The sequence below is a fragment of the Agelaius tricolor genome, unplaced genomic scaffold (assembly GCF_023055355.1).
Source record: "Agelaius tricolor isolate 1412-34295 unplaced genomic scaffold, bAgeTri1.0.p SCAF_9, whole genome shotgun sequence".
NCBI classification, from domain to species: domain Eukaryota; kingdom Metazoa; phylum Chordata; class Aves; order Passeriformes; family Icteridae; genus Agelaius; species Agelaius tricolor.
The window spans coordinates 37,381,486-37,397,425 of record NW_027269269.1 but is presented as its reverse complement, the minus strand read 5'-3'; the positions used below and the strand labels follow the sequence as shown (position 1 = coordinate 37,397,425).

Genomic DNA, 15,940 nt, shown 5'->3' with positions numbered 1-15,940 from the left:
GAGTGTTCAAGGCCAGGTTGGATGGGGCTCTGAGCAACCTGGTCTAGTGTAAGGTGTCCCTGTACCTGGCAGAGGGTTGGAATGAGATGATCTTTAAGGTCCTTTCCATCCCAGGCCAAGTAAAAAGCGCTCATTTTATGAGATCTATAATATTAATTTATGAATATAAGGTCTACATTTTTCTTATTTAGCAATGCCTGAAATTAAAAAAAAAAAAAACATTAAATCAAACAAATATCCCCAGAATAATATCTGTCTCAAAAAAAAAACCCCTATGATGGTAGAAATGAATGACTCAATAACTACTTGGGGTTATGTTATTTAATGCTTTCCATGGAACTAAGATCTAGCTGAACCTTAGGACCTTCTGATTTCCTCAGCTGTAGAAGGACCAGCTCAGAGCCAATATTTATTATGATCTAGCTAGATGCAGCTTTTATAATAAGTAGACATTTTGATGTGCTTCAATGGATATAGTACTGAAGTATTCTGATGGATATTTCCCCAAAATATTCAGCCAAGTCTCCCTTCTGAGCTGACTGCAGTTAGAAAAAAATGTAGATAATGGGCAGAGAATCTGGAATTCTCTTTTCTTTTTTTCTGAAGTAAATTGCACTTTTGAGAGAGAGGTTCAGCCTGTCACAAGCCTTCAGGATCAAGCTTTCAGATTCTTTGAAAGCATAATTGGTCTTTTAGTTGTTTGTTTGTTTTTAGAGCCCAGCATTTCACATGTTTCTGAAAGCTCGAAGCAGAATGCCCTCACTGTTTTCCTCTTCTCACAGCAGAATGGAAAGAAACTTTCCAGATTTCTAGCATCAAATTTTATATTAAATAAAAACAAACCCAAAAAACAAACAAGCAAACAAAACTCTCAGGGAGTTAATTGCTCCCATTTCTCCTAAAACATTTGCAATGCTCTACTTGAGAGACAACTTGACAGACTTTCAACTGAGAGCTGGGGCTGTGGAGAGCAATGCAGGCAGCATTAACCCACACGCCTCCCAACAAAACTACAGAGCAGTTGGGTAAGAAGCACTGCAGTCAATTCCTTGGTACAAACAGTTTCTTGGGGAAACCAGGAATCCAGATGGAATCATGGAGTAGAATCATTTAGGTTAGGAAAGACCTCCAAGGTCATTGAATTCAGCCTTTGCCGGATTACCACCTTGTCTACCAGACCATGTCCGGTCCTTTCTCAAACACCTCCAAGGATGGTGACTCCACCACCTCCCTGGGCAGCTCATTCCAATGCTGGACAACCATTTCTGTGAAGAAATTCTTCCTGATGTCCAGCCTGAATGTCCCTGGCACAGCTTGAGGCCATTTCCTCTTGTCCAGTCACCGGTTACCTGGGAGAAGAGCCCGACCTGCCCCTGGCTCCTCCCTCCTGTCAGGGAGTTGTACAGAGTGAGAAGCTGATCCCTGAGCTGCCTCTGCTCCACGATGAGGCCTCCAATAATAATCCATGAGCTCCTCACATGGATTATTCTGCTATTTTTTTGCCCTTCCTCTCCAGTCCCTCAGTGTCCTTCTTGTAGTGAGTGGCCCAGAAATGGACACAGTACTCAAAGATAATGCAAAAGCAAACAAACTGGCTGGCACAGCAGGATAAAAGCTCTTTTTGTTAAATTCCAATGGGGTTTCAGGTCTGTAATTTTGTAGAATCAGAGATGGCCTGAGGTTGAATGGGACCTGTATAGGTCATCTGCTCTGAACACTGTTTCATATCACTGATGCAAATTTTCATATTAAATTCTTATATTATTTTGTAATTTACATAGGATTTATGTTAGTAATATTTTTATAGTAAGCAACAAATGTATAACTTTATATTAAAACAGAAAAACTCTAATATTTCATTATTTATTAAGCATATGCTTCATTAGTGAGAATTTTACAGAACATTGTTTCTTCTTGCAAGCTAAATATTATAAAAATCACTCATTGTTATGTTTAATAGAATTGATTTGGACTTCACTGTGCAGTTTATTGCCCACAAACTATTTACAAACTACTGACAGTGTTAAGCATGTGTAAAAAGACTGATTTACAGGAGTTTACATTCTTACCACATCTTTTTTCAGATTCATCTGAACCATCTGGGCAGTTCAAGACTCCATCACAAAAGAATTCTTCACTAATGCAGGTTGCACCATCAGCACAGAGTTCAGCAGGTGGCAAACACTCAGCTGGAATAATAAGGATGAGAGCAATAACAGCACAACAGTAATGCAGTCTCACTACAAAGGAAAATTGACTTTACCTCTGGTTGCTTTACCACAAATCAAATCAGCCACTCTATTGTGTTTTACAAAACTGCATTTTTAGAAGCCTGGAATGAAATATCACATACTAAAAAGATAAATTTGGCAGAGAATGGAGAGAGTTCTCAGAAGTGAAATATGCTTTGAAACCAAGCTTGAAGCAAGGCTGGAAAAAAATGTTTGTGAATTCCTTTTTTTTTCCCTTTACACAAATAAACTACTTTATGCAATACAATGAATGACATTTTCCAATTTCTTATGTTCAAATAATGTGAGAAAACTGTACTTTGGTTTAAATAACCGTGAATAATCTCTGAGTTTAGGTAAATAGAATTTAATTGATTTCTTCAGCTTTAACACATCATACTGTTGCACCTCATCATGCTAAGAAATCTGATTTTTTAACCAGCATATCCTAAAAAAAAGAGCCTTTAGATCCTTAAACACCAGAATTATCAGAAAAAATATTCTGTTCAGATTTACAAATTACATGTATAAGTTAAGAGCAAATTTCTGTTAGAAGAATACATGGGCAGATCCTTCAAATTGTAGATCTTGCTAATAGCCTTTTCCTAGAGCATAAATGTTCATCTACTGCAAAAAATTCTCTTAGTCTTTAGAGGGTTTTGGTCTTAGATATCTTTAGAATTGAAGTAGGTCTTATTAAAGTGAACAGAAACATGCAGCTAAACAAAGCTTTGGAGAACTAATGATTTGAAAATTGTTAAAATTGCATTAAATTCTATAGAATTTAATCACAGTTCCTTGTCTCTTCTCCAATAAATGCTTACAGAAAAAGGTCAACATTTCTGATGCAAGAAGGAAAAATAGTAATCTGTAAAATTTCATCTTTTTCATGTTTTTTTTTTTTTTAAATAGAGCTATTAGTTCTATAATCAGATTAAGTATGATACTGTACTGTGTGTCCCAGACTGACATTGGTGTGGATGTATTGTAGCACTTCAAAGTGCTTTACAAAACCTTACAACCCTCAGTGTTGGCAATGCAAAGGTTACAAAGCCACAAGATTTACCATTTTGCATCCAACTGGAAATTAAAATGAACCAAACATACTCCAGTAAAGTGTTGGAGGTGACACAGGGCCAGTGAATGAATCTCCACAGACGAGCAGAGACAAAACTGTGCATTCTAGACCCAGAGCAAAAATTCCAACCAATAACCCAGGAAGAGATTTTGCACAAGCCCATCAGGGAAGAAATCATTGTTTACACACAACATGATCAATTCTGGGCTTATTCAACTCAGAAAACTAAACAGCACTGCCACCTCCTGGACTGAAAGAAATCAACTTTTCCTGCTTAAACATTATGACTTCTCTTTTAAATGGCAAATTACCCTAAATTGTGTTTTAAGTGTTACATTCAATTTAATAAGGGCAGTAAACAAATAAGACTTGAACACATTAGATTGCTTGTAGAAATTATATATATTTCACTATGTAAGAAGGCCAGGGAATGTTTTCAGAGACTCAAACATCTTCAGCTTTCTGTCCATTGGAAGTCATACTTTGCTATCACTTGCTTATTTATTTTATTTTCCTCATAAAAGCAAAGAAATAATATGAATTGTAAAAAAAAGGAAGCAGCTAGTATTAGTGTCAATGTATGCAACAAACATGCATAACACATGCAGCATTTTTGTAGCATGTACAGTCTTAGAAGTCCCTTCTCCTGGAAGGGACTAGATCTTTGGTCTAAGGTAAACCTGCATATCCTGAATTTTCAGGAATGGAATACAAGGATTGAATGCTGTGGGGAGAGTCTGCACATGAGCAGTGCAATTTTGCAATCTCAGATTGCTCTGTGAAACCTCCCTGCTCCTCCACACACACAGAGAATTACTCACCCACTGTTGTTGAGGGTTTGCTTGTGGTGAGTTGTCCTGAACCTGCACAAACACAACCCAAGGTTAGAACTCTACTCCTTGCTCCCTCCCTGCTCCTGAACCCCTCAGCTGTCCTGAACCTGGACAAACACAACCCAAAGCTAGAATTCTACTTCTTGTCCCCTCCACACACACAGAGTTACTCACCCACTGTTGTTGAGGGTTTGCTTGTGGTGAGTTGTCCTGAACCTGGACAAACATAACCCAAGGTTAGAACTCTACTTCTTGCTCTCTGGGAACACCTCTATAGTTGCTTGGGCAGAATTAAGCAGCAGCCAATCTGCTTTTATTATTTTAGCTGCATTATTGCAGATATTAAAGAAAAAAAAAGAGAAAAAATGCTCCCCATCCTCCAGGTAGTGCCAGCTTGACTGGCTTGGTCCTGAAGCTCAAGTGTCACAATAAACATAAGAAAAAATTATGTGAAACCCAAGTGTTTCAATAATTTCAAAAGATTTCTTTCCTCCTTCCACCTTCCCCCCACTAAAAGAGGAGCAATTCTTTTCTTGTCTTCCCCTGTAAATATTCTCACCTGAAGTTGGTGCCAGGGAACTTGTAATTAAACTCGTGGGATCTGTTGAAACAAGAAAAGTGATGGCAACTTCAGCAGTAGTACTAGAAGGTAAATGTACATTTTCTGACAAATAAAATTGCTCTACAAATCAATTAGGAGCCTCAAACCTATCGAGTGTTTGTCTATTTACATACAGAGGTGTATATATATACATATATACATATACATATATATATATATACACACATTGTGGGTGTACATATTTACACATGAACGAATGCCTGGGTAAATAAGCAGATTTGTATGAGTGATTGTAAACTGCAAAACATTCTGGAAAAATGGAATGTGTATTTGTGATTGCTCCAACAGAAGTTCCACTTCATTGAGGATGCACTGGGCATTTCCAGCTCCCAAACAGTCTTTTTTTCTTTTCCTCTCTGTATCTTCTTTAGTATCTCTGTTTACTATTTCTACTTTCTAAATTAAGACTCAAATATGTGAGTAGGATAATGATGTCTTTGACTGAAAACAATCCCCAAGTCACTGCAGGTACTGGGTCCTGTACCTCAGTTTATAGGATGAGGGGCCTGAAGGAATAGAGTGGAAGATGCTGTAAGGATTTCTCTCTATAGTTTGTCACCCATCAGTTTTGTGGGCAGAAGCTGCTCACCACTGGCCATCACCAACTTACTTTTGTTAGGTATTCCTGCTCTCCCAGACCTAGTGCACAAACTTGCAGGAGGATTTCCCACCAATTTTTGATCAAAACATCCTTATTTAGCAAATACTGTTAAGCTGAACTGGTTACATTCTGTGTCAGCAAATTTAGGGACACAGTTTCTTTGGCAGAGAGAGAGAAGAGCAGTGAATAGATGGACTGTTCTCACAGCTACTGCAGAGAAAAAAAAGCTTAATTTATTCTATCACATTTTATCAGAGGTTTTTAAAGAGATACACACATATATATATATTTATACCAACATATCTGCCTATACATTTACTACAGGATAACCAATTTAGAAGGAATTAAACATGCCAAGACCTAAAACATAGATGCATGCAGGAGCAAACAGTTCTAAGAAAACAGTTATCAGGGAGCTGCATCTTGAAAACTGCTGAAAAAATTGTGGTTGCTACAGATGTTCCAAAAAGTGCATGCACAATTCTACAGCAAAATCCCTAAAGGAAAACACAGGAGAATGACAGAAGCAGCAGTGATATAAGCACAATTACTAGAAAACCTCACTAAAGTAACAGGTTGAGATGGCAAAGGATGTTTTTAGGGACAGCAGAGCCATAACCCTGCATCCAGCAGGTGTAAATGTACCCGGTATGGTAAAATGTAAGTATTTTGTGACTTTTGGACTGAAACATAAAGAACAAGGAAGCAGGCAATATTAACAAAACTAGAAAAATGACCTCAAGCAGACCCAAGGCCGAGGGAGAAGAAATTCACACCAGGAATATTGTTGCCATTCCAACCTTGGGTGCTGACAATTCCCAACTCCCTTCCCCTTTGCTTAGGAACCTCCCCCAGTCTCCAAATTTTGCTTGAGGAAGATTAGCAACATCGAACTTAGGACCAGGGGAGCATTAAGATAGCATACCAGAGGAAGGGACAGATAGGGAAAAAACTGAATGTTAGCAGTTGAAACTGTATCTTTGGGAATAGACACAGTACTTGCACACTTTGGACTATACACGTTGGTAGGCCCATAACCAGACTAACAGTAACTCTTTCATTACTATGGCTGTAATTAGAATATCAATAAATACTTGTCTCCTATATTTATAGGGGCAGTTATTTAGCTTCTGGTCTGGTACCCTGTGCCCTGGAGAGTTTGTGTGTGATAATTTGAATGCAGTTTGTGTGTTACTACCTGCACCTAGTGCTATAAAGCACTTACTGTATTATTTATCTTGATTGCTGACTTTTGGCAGGTTTCTGAGACTGAGTTTGTCTGCTTCGTGTCTTATCATTGTAAAACTTCTAGGGATAGTGGAAGGAAAATCTGTCAACATTGCTTAGTAAATCAATAACCACAACATGAGAGCAGGACTCCCCAGCCTGATCTACCTCCCTAAATCTGCAAAATCTTCAGCTTGCAGCTCAGCTGGTTAATGGAGACTCAGTTTTGGTTTGATACTCCAATTAAGCTCCTACAGATTTTGTACAGACTACAGAGCACTCACTGCTTTCTCAAATAGTCAGAAATGGTGAAAGCAGTTAATTATCACTGAATGGACCCTGGCAGTCAAGCCCCAGCTGCAGCCAGGCAAGCCTTACTAAGTTATGTGAGCTGAACAGCAATTCTTGTTTTCCTTCATCTTGTATTGGTAACAGAAATTAGTGCCTGCTTTGAGAAAGATACTGACCTGATGAGGTTAAAGGTGTTGTTGTAGTAGGATTTTCAGCAGCTACTGGAAGAAAACAAGTTCATTATAAACTTCTTTTATAGCACAGTGTCTAGTTTTAGATGACGGAAATAAAGAATAAAAAGAAATCATCTGTGGCTATTTCTCATTGAATCACTGTCAGTTCCCTCTTCCCCCCTTTTGCCTCATCCTGTTCCCAATCTTTTCTCAAACTCCATGATCTTCCAAGGAAGAAAGATCCCAAAAATGAGTTGGAGTTATGAGGTTTCAAAGCCACTGCAGTTCCTTTCAATCCTCAGTCCCTATTGATTGTATTGCACATAGAATGTTTTCACCTGGGAAATCTCTCTCGAGGCTTTTTATTCTATACAGATTTGCAGAGCCCCTGTGTCTTAGAGAACAGTATTTAGAAGAGATGAATGAGTTAAAGTTGACCTGGCATAGTTTACAAGAAAGAAAGTTACTTTTAATCACTGTGAAAACTCACTTCAAGCAAGTCATGCCTGTGTGACACCTCTCTCCCTCTCTGAAATAGGAATATTGTCTCTAGCAGAACATATTGAAATGCATGATTCAAAAGTGCCTCGTATGATTGTGATTGTTAATCAGTTACAATTATTTTATTGAAGCACTCCTGGGAGAATGGACAGGTGATTTCTCATGTGAAAAGAGGCATTTTAATGATCCACAGCAGTAAAAGTTTGACTACTTCAAAGTTCATCAGTGGATGAACCTTTTAAGAGGCTCTTAATTATTTTTTTGGTGGCATTTCTGAAGTATAATGAGCAATCAATTTCCACAGTGTTGTGCAGTAATTTGCAATAAACAAGCAGCAAAGAGAACTAAATATGCCCAGACTCTGAATTTAGCCTTTGAATACTTGAAGTACTTAGGAAAAAAATGCAGCTTTTAGTATAGATTAAGAGACATGGCACAGCAGATTGCCATTCCTCAGTTTTTACTTAATAGTAACTCCAGCAGGTCTTCAAATGTCAGCTTATCCACTTCTGCTTCAAAGAATTCAAAGATTGTTTTTTAACCTCATCCTCAGTGATGGGCTGTTTTGAAGGTTTATTCAGGTAAGAGAAAAGGATCCCCATTGATCTTGAAGGGTTTCCACTTAGACTTTGATATATTTTCTAGTACTTACATAAAATATCTGTATATTTACAGAATTTAAAGCTACAAATCCTCAAAGCCCTGTTCCTTTCTTCACCACTTTCATTTGCCTAAGCTCTACAAGAATATGGAGAATGTTCCCTGGATGCACTGCTCCCAAAGCAGTTTGTTTTTCTACAGGACATATTTTTCAGTAAATGAGTCTTTACTCACTGCAATTCTGAGCCCTTTTCTCATTCTTTAGCAGAATAAAATTGTGACTGTATTTACTTATGAAACAACATGGTTGGGTCTTAATTGCTTTAATTAGAGGGCTAAAAATTACAAATATTATGCCTCATAAGAGGTGGAACTGAGTGGTTTTCACTGGGAAACCGTTACTTTGCCCTTTACTCCCTCCCTAGGGAATGTACACAGTGCTGGCTCATACTTTCTAGTAGAAAAGGTTGTAAATTCTTCTTTAAGCTGTTACTGAAAGTTATGTAATGGGGGAGGAGGGCACCTAAGAGAAAAAGTAGCAATCCAACTGCTGTCTGGGAGCTAATTCCTGGTACCTGCAGTTCTGAGGCATTTTTAGAATTAAAACAACCAAAAACCCCAAAAACAAACAAACAAACAACCCCCCCCCCCCCCAAAAAAAAAAAGAAACAAAAACCTCAAAAAAAAATCTTTCTAATATTACCTGTGATTTGTATGCTGTTCACATCAATTTTCAAAGTCTTGGTAGGGTTATTTGCAGTGACACCCAAAACCAGCTCATTTTTTATTTTCTCAAGTGTTACCATCTGGGTAAAATAAAGGGTGAGGATCACAACCACACTAGCAATACAAAACAGAGAAATTAATTAGTTATTCAAACTGATGAAAAAAATCTGCTATGTGAAATCATCTAGACAATATCTCATTCTAACTCTGGTTCCAATGGCAAAGGCAGATTGATTTTTAAATATTGACTGGCAAAGATGACATAAAGAAACATCTCTTAATCATGAGGTCAGATTAAATCTTGGAGAAACTTTGTTTTTTCTTTATCTACTCTTACTCTCACTATCAGAAAAAAAACCCAACAAGGCAACATTCATTTCAATTGCTGTAATGGAGTTGAACTAAAGAAATAGCTTTACTGTTGTTCAACAGGTCTATTAGTTTTAGCCCTAGAATACTGAAGGTGAACCTGGAAGTATTATGAAAATTGTATAATATGGCAAAATATAACACAAAGTGACCATTTTTATAAAGCAAATCTGTGGATTCTGCATTTTTGCAGATCTGCTCAGTGATTGCCTGGATTCTCACAAGGAAACAATGATGGCTAAAAACAGAGATATTTAGAAATTGTGGTTAAACTGCATTTAACTTCTATGAATTTTATCCAGAGTGTTTTCTGTTTGTTCTCTCCATCCTTTCTAGACACTATTATGAAGTTTTTTTGTTTGTAGCTGGAGTAAGGTAATGTTGAAGTGTGACACTTGCCAAAGATAAACATTTTCTCCTTTACCTAAATTCAGGTGTAAACTTTTTTACCCTTAAACTACCCACTTGCAACTGACTCAGTAGTGCTCTTTGTAAGGAGTGATTAATCCTGTCGTTTTGCTGAGCATAGTTTGTGGTTTGCAATATGTAGAAAAGCTCCCTTTCTTGCATATTTCTGATAACCTCTAGGCCATGCTGAGCAAACAAAAGCTTTTATTGCTCTCCTTGTGACTCAGCAGCAGCGTTTCAAGGGTGAAATGCCAAGCAGATTGCCTGAAGGGGTAAACACTTTTTAAATGAAAAGAAAGTAATGTCTGAGACAAAGTTATTAGATGCAGAAGTTAAGACAGATCCTTACTGTTGTATTAAAAACAAGATCCAACATTCAAAACCAGCAGATTTTCTGCAATCCCTATGATTGTTGTGTCAAGATACAGTGGTGGGATGAGTTTTGCCAACACAGTTATTTACAGTGCAGATATCTAGATTCCCATTTTGGTTGATAGAAAGAAATAAGCTGTTATTTGGCATAATTGGTCTCCTCCTAAAAGGCATCTAAATTGACCAGATGAGAAAACTAAAAACCCAGCACTTACAAAGGCAATCTTGAGCAAACCGCTCAGAGATGTCTCCATGTTTGATGCCCAAATTTTGATGAGAATAGTCCCTTTCTTTGTGCAGAACCCAAATTTCCTGACTGGATCTACCTTCACAAGGACAACACTTAGGAAGTGGCCCACTCCTGCTGCTGTGCAGTCCATTCCCTTAATATTATATGATCCTTCATAAAGTGATCATACTCTGCTTTCTAGCTAATAGGGTTTTGTCCTCACCATGAAAAGATTGCTCCAATGTAAATCTGCTTCCCACTCCTTACTGATATTCATGGTCAGATAATACCCCAATATCTTGTTTGTGTTTTTTTTTTCCAAGGACAGTCATTCAAATAAACTAATCTCCTCTACATATTTATCAACTTTATGTAATTACACTGATACCACAAGAACATGTGGTAGCACAAAACTATTGATCTGTTTTCATGTAATGTGTACTTTAATTTTCTAGGTTCACCCGTGAGACAGCCAGTTATACCATTAATTTCCCAGGGTTCTTCAGTTCTGCTAGAGTCAATCTTTTTCCTCTGTTTTGTTCTTGCCTATCACAGTGTGTCATTAGACTTCTCTTGATTTAAAACTTGAGTTACTGGTAGTGACATGAGATCTGCCCTCAGTTTAAGCAGCTTTACATGAGCAAACTCAGCACAAACCTATATCTTTTCCTTTCTAGATAGTTTCTTACCTTTCTCACTCTTCCATTTTTCTTTCTAAATCTACAGTCCCAGGGACTATTACTTTTTTTTTAAATCTAATCCTAAAGGAAATTTTAAGAGAAAATATATGTCTTGAAGCTTCATCCTTTTTAGAGGGCCTTATCTAAATTCTAAAAATGTTTGGGGTTTTTCTTTTTTTAAATCTATTCACAGTCCACAGAAGAATTGTCTAAATTAGTAGTATCATTGTCTCTTGCCTATATTTTAAGTAAACTTTTTCATATACAATTACCTGGTCTCTGATGTCAATCTGTCACGGTCAACTTCCGATTTCCTATAGAAAAAGAAGCAACAATAAAAAAGAAAAAGAAAAACCACAACCAACACCACATGGCTCCCACAGAGATTAGAATGCTTTGGACAGGATGGGGACATGTCCTGGAATTGTTTAATAATGAACATTTGTTAATTGTTCATTAATAATGAACAATTGTTTAATAATGAGAGCTATTGTTACATGTGTTTTGCTGAATCAGGACCTTATTAAGAATAGTGCAGATGGAATTAACACCACAGACATGGCTGTATAACTTTTGTCAGCTGCCCTTCAGTAGGTCAACCAACACCCCAGACTATTGAAAATGAGCTTTACTAAATGAAGCAGAGTCACAGGATCTTTAGGACACAGAGGCTGCAGTTTTTCCTGGTGTCAAATGACAGCCTTACTTGCTAACGCCCTAAGGAATGTGAATTAAGTGGATCATAGGGGCATATGAATGCCTGAGCCTCCAGGCTTAGGCCAGGAGATCTCTAACCTGAAATTTGTTCTAGATGGCAAGGATCAGCAACCCTGCAAACAGCACCTTGACAAAAAAATAACTCAGCAGTCCTTTGAAATATGGAATTTTTCTGAGTGGGTATTAGGGCTCCTCCTTTCTGGTCAAGGCAGGAACACACATCAGCTTGAGAAGGAAGTTTGCCCAAGGAAACACACTGGTGTCAAACTGAGCACACTGGAAGATGTAAGATGTGAAAGGCATAACATAGGAGGTAACCAAGGATGTCTTGATAATCAGGGTAAATACTTCTGAGAGAAATATCTAAGTAAGGACTTTTGACATTTATTTTCAAAGTTAAATTAAGCGGTACCTACTTGAACTGGAAGATTTCACATCTCTCAAACTTGTGTTTCAGATCACTTTCATGAAAGATATTTTGTATCTATAAGAAAAAGAGAAATCTTGAACCAGTACAATAATTTTTTAAAATTAAATAATAATATAATAATATCATTATAATAATATATAACAATACAACAACAACAACAACAACAACAACAATAATAATAATAATAATAATAATAATAATAATAATAATAATAATAATAATAATGTGATAATAATTAAATAGACACACATTCTCACACTATAATCATGGTTTCAGTACTAAATAACTTTTTCTAGACTACAGAAACAATGGCTTTGATGATTCACTGATTTTCTCAAATAAGGAATACACTGGGTTCTGAGCAGGCTTAGGACCTGAAATAACTCTTTTTTGGAAAGAAAAAAATATTAACAGCAGTTAATGCTAAGGAATTAATGTACCTACAAATAGTCTTAAATAAACCACAACCTGATAAGTTCTTACCAATTTTTCGACATCAAAGGCAAGGACTTTGAAATCAGCTGAGGAACTGTTTTGTAAGGTTGAAGTGAAAGATGTGCCAGAGACTATTTTTAATGTTCCCATATAGCTATGAGTATTCACATCTGCTTCAGCTAGATAATGAAAAAATAAGGTGTTTTAATTATATAGAAAAAAAAGAAAAATATTACATTAGACTTTATTTCACACAGATCATCAAAACAATAATTTCTACGGCTTTTTTTACTGGTTTACAATAATTATAATGGTAATCATATTTTAATTAATTCTATTTGCCCTTAGCTTTCATTACTTTCAGTTTTGTTTGAGATGCTGTTTTCCTGCAACACTGTGAGTGCATAAAGGACACAATGATATGCCCAGTTATGTCTAACACAAGGGACAGAGGTAAATGGGAAGGCAAATAGTGAATTATGAGTATTTTGTATGTTCTGGAAAAAAAAAATTATGAATTATTGCCTCACACTTTATGTATTTTTGTCCTTTTTTATATGTGTAAACTGTTTTCGATGATGGCACTGGAAACATCCAGTGTCAGAATAGTTAAACTATTTTTGACCTGACCTTTCTCAATAATACATGAAATTCTGGGAGAATTTATAAAGAAATTAGACAACTGATCCTTGCTGCAAATTTAATCTTGATTTTAATATGCTACAGGACATGAGGTATACATAAAGGAATTCATGATACATTAAAAAAAAAATTCTTCACTGTGTAACACACTGGAAATTCTCAGAAAATATGTGAATTAAAGTTGATTGATAGGAAATGCCTTTTGCTTACTGCTTGCAGTACCAGTGATATTTTAGGTTGTGTTTGAAGGCATTAACATCAAAGCAAGTTTGGAGACAAAAGCAGAGGTCAGAGACTGAAATATTATAGTTTATGGCTTAAACTTTGTTATAAAGGAGTTTTGTCCATTATGGTTAAAATGCATAAAGAGGTTGTGACCACCAAAGCCCTCTCCTCCCTGAGGACACCTCGTAACAGGAACCTGGGCATTCCCACCTGGCCCAAATGTATATTAATCCACTGGATTCTGTGTTTTTCAAGAAACCCTCACCACCAAGAAGATCAACAGGATGCCATTGGGATCCATGGAGTGTTGATGTTTTCTACTTAATCAGTCTCCAACTTACTCTCCCCTCCCAGTCCCCTCTTTCCTATTCCTTCCTTTTTATCTCTCTCTTGTTTACTGTTAGATAAAACCCATACTATTGACTTTGGCATACGGTCTCATTTGCACATTAATTTGGGCAGAGGCATTTCTAATAAATTTAATAACTGAATCACAACAGCAGATAAGCAATAAATACTACAATGAACAGTTTATTATGGAAGGCATAGCATAGTGACACCAACTGAATATCAACAAATAATAGCAGACTGAGTTTCTTTGTAGGCTGGCCTTTAAAATAATTGCAAATCTGTTTAAAAATATTTCTAAATAGCAAAAGCCTTTTAAAATTATATATCAACTATAATTAAAAATACGTTCTAATCATACTTTTTAAAATATTTTCCTATTTTTCTTCTAAAAACAAGTCATTAAATAAAAGCCTGTCTCTAGATTCAATAATGCACCCTTTTATTTTACAGGAGTGTGATAACATCCTGGTAAGAGGGTAAGAAAGTTGGTAGGTGTTGCAATTTTAAAATCTGGAAACAAAACCAATGGCAATTGAAGGAACAAACATGGTATTCTGATGTAATGGCTTAGGATGATTGTTTTTATTTTTTTAACAAAAGTCTTAAAGAAAGTTTAGTCTTCATGAAAATTTAGCCATCAGAATGAAATAGTATGGGTTTTTGGCTAATGAAAGCAGGAAAATCCTCAATGCAGCAGAATATTTCTTCAGCAACAAAAATCACTTTGAGACTCTCTCTAGTAGCTCCATATCCCTCTCATGTTTTGGAGCCCTGAACTAGATGCAGTCCTCAAGGTGTGGCCCTCCCACTTAACTTATATCCACACGATTCCTTAACCAAAATTTTAATTCCATTTAAAAATCATGAAACTTTATATCTATCTATCTATCTATCTATCTATCTATCTATCTATCTATCTATCATCTATCATATATATATATATATTTATATATATTAATATATGTATTTTTTATATATATATATAGATAGAGAGATAGATATCAATATATATATTGATATTTTTGTTTAGTTTGCTTTGAGTATCAGTAACTTCATCCATTAAATTCAGAGCACTGAATAAAGACTAAGAGTGACTTTACCTGGGGCAAGCAACTGACTGATGCAGGAACTCTCTCATACCAAGAAATGACTTAAAAATATTTTTTAAATAAAAAAGAAATTAATAGATTCCAAGAGATGGGCCCCACAAACTCTAGGAGATTATTAGCTTTTCAGTGGATTATTTGTATTCTGATTCAAAACTCATACATGGAGAAAAAGGTAAAATTTCACAGTTTTCCATATTACCTTCACCGGCTGGTAAATATGGTGGAATAACTCAAGCTTTATGGCTTGGATTGCATCTTAGGGATCTTTTCCAAAGCCTAAACCATGAAAATTATTTTATATGCCTTCAGAGCATGATTCCAGTGCTTAGTTTTTCCCCCTATTTTGTTCACATCATTTTTCAGGGAAGGAAAACACATAAACCCTAAAACACCACTTCCCCTCCCAGCATTAAAAACATAGCATGAAATAAAAAACCCCCCAAAAAAGAAAAACAAAACAACAACAACAACAAAATTAAAAAAAACCCTACAATTTTAAGAGCAATGTCTTCAAAGTCTAAGAAATTCCTAAAGATCTGTAGCTAAAGGTTGGCTGCTTACCTCGTTCCAACTCCTGGATTGATAACCAAGAAAGTACAATCAGTCCAACACAAACACACACAAAAATTGCAAGCAGAGAAGCAAAGAAAATCTCATAGCTACTAGGAGAAACATATTTCTCATCAGATGATTTTTTCAGCTTCATTTCTGTCTCAAAAACTTCTGTGAATTAAGGCCTGACAAAAGACACAGCCTGAGAAGGAAAGTAATAATCCACACAAACAGATATTTATAGGAGATGCTTGTAAATGAATTACATCATAAAACTTCACTGACATAGGTTTTTACAACATTCTGAGCAGAGATAATCATGCACAGGATATGTAAATAAGAAGAAAAGAAATCCACTCAGAGGGGAAGCACTGAAGATACTTGTCTCAAATAAAGAACAAGCAAACCCACAGAAATGTAAGGTAGGTCACTGGATTTGCACTATTTCTTGTAATTTGATATTTTTAAGTGACAATATAAAATATTGCTGCCAAATTTATTGCTTATACAGTTTTCTTTTGATAATTCTTTACAAGGG

At 36.2% G+C, this 15,940-nt stretch overlaps 1 protein-coding gene across 1 annotated transcript in view; it reads right to left on the bottom strand.

Moving 5' to 3' along the window:
- The window catches only part of TMPRSS15 (transmembrane serine protease 15), a 52,808-nt gene extending 37,122 nt beyond the window's left edge, over positions 1-15,686 (bottom strand). Inside the window, 8 exon segments of the mRNA XM_071433929.1 lie at positions 2,070-2,189; positions 4,131-4,238; positions 7,060-7,104; positions 8,861-8,997; positions 11,214-11,255; positions 12,075-12,142; positions 12,572-12,702; positions 15,412-15,686. Coding sequence (XP_071290030.1) covers positions 2,070-2,189; positions 4,131-4,238; positions 7,060-7,104; positions 8,861-8,997; positions 11,214-11,255; positions 12,075-12,142; positions 12,572-12,702; positions 15,412-15,556 — 796 coding nt within the window. The 5' untranslated portion in view covers positions 15,557-15,686.
- Between the last annotated feature and the right edge of the window lie 254 nt (positions 15,687-15,940).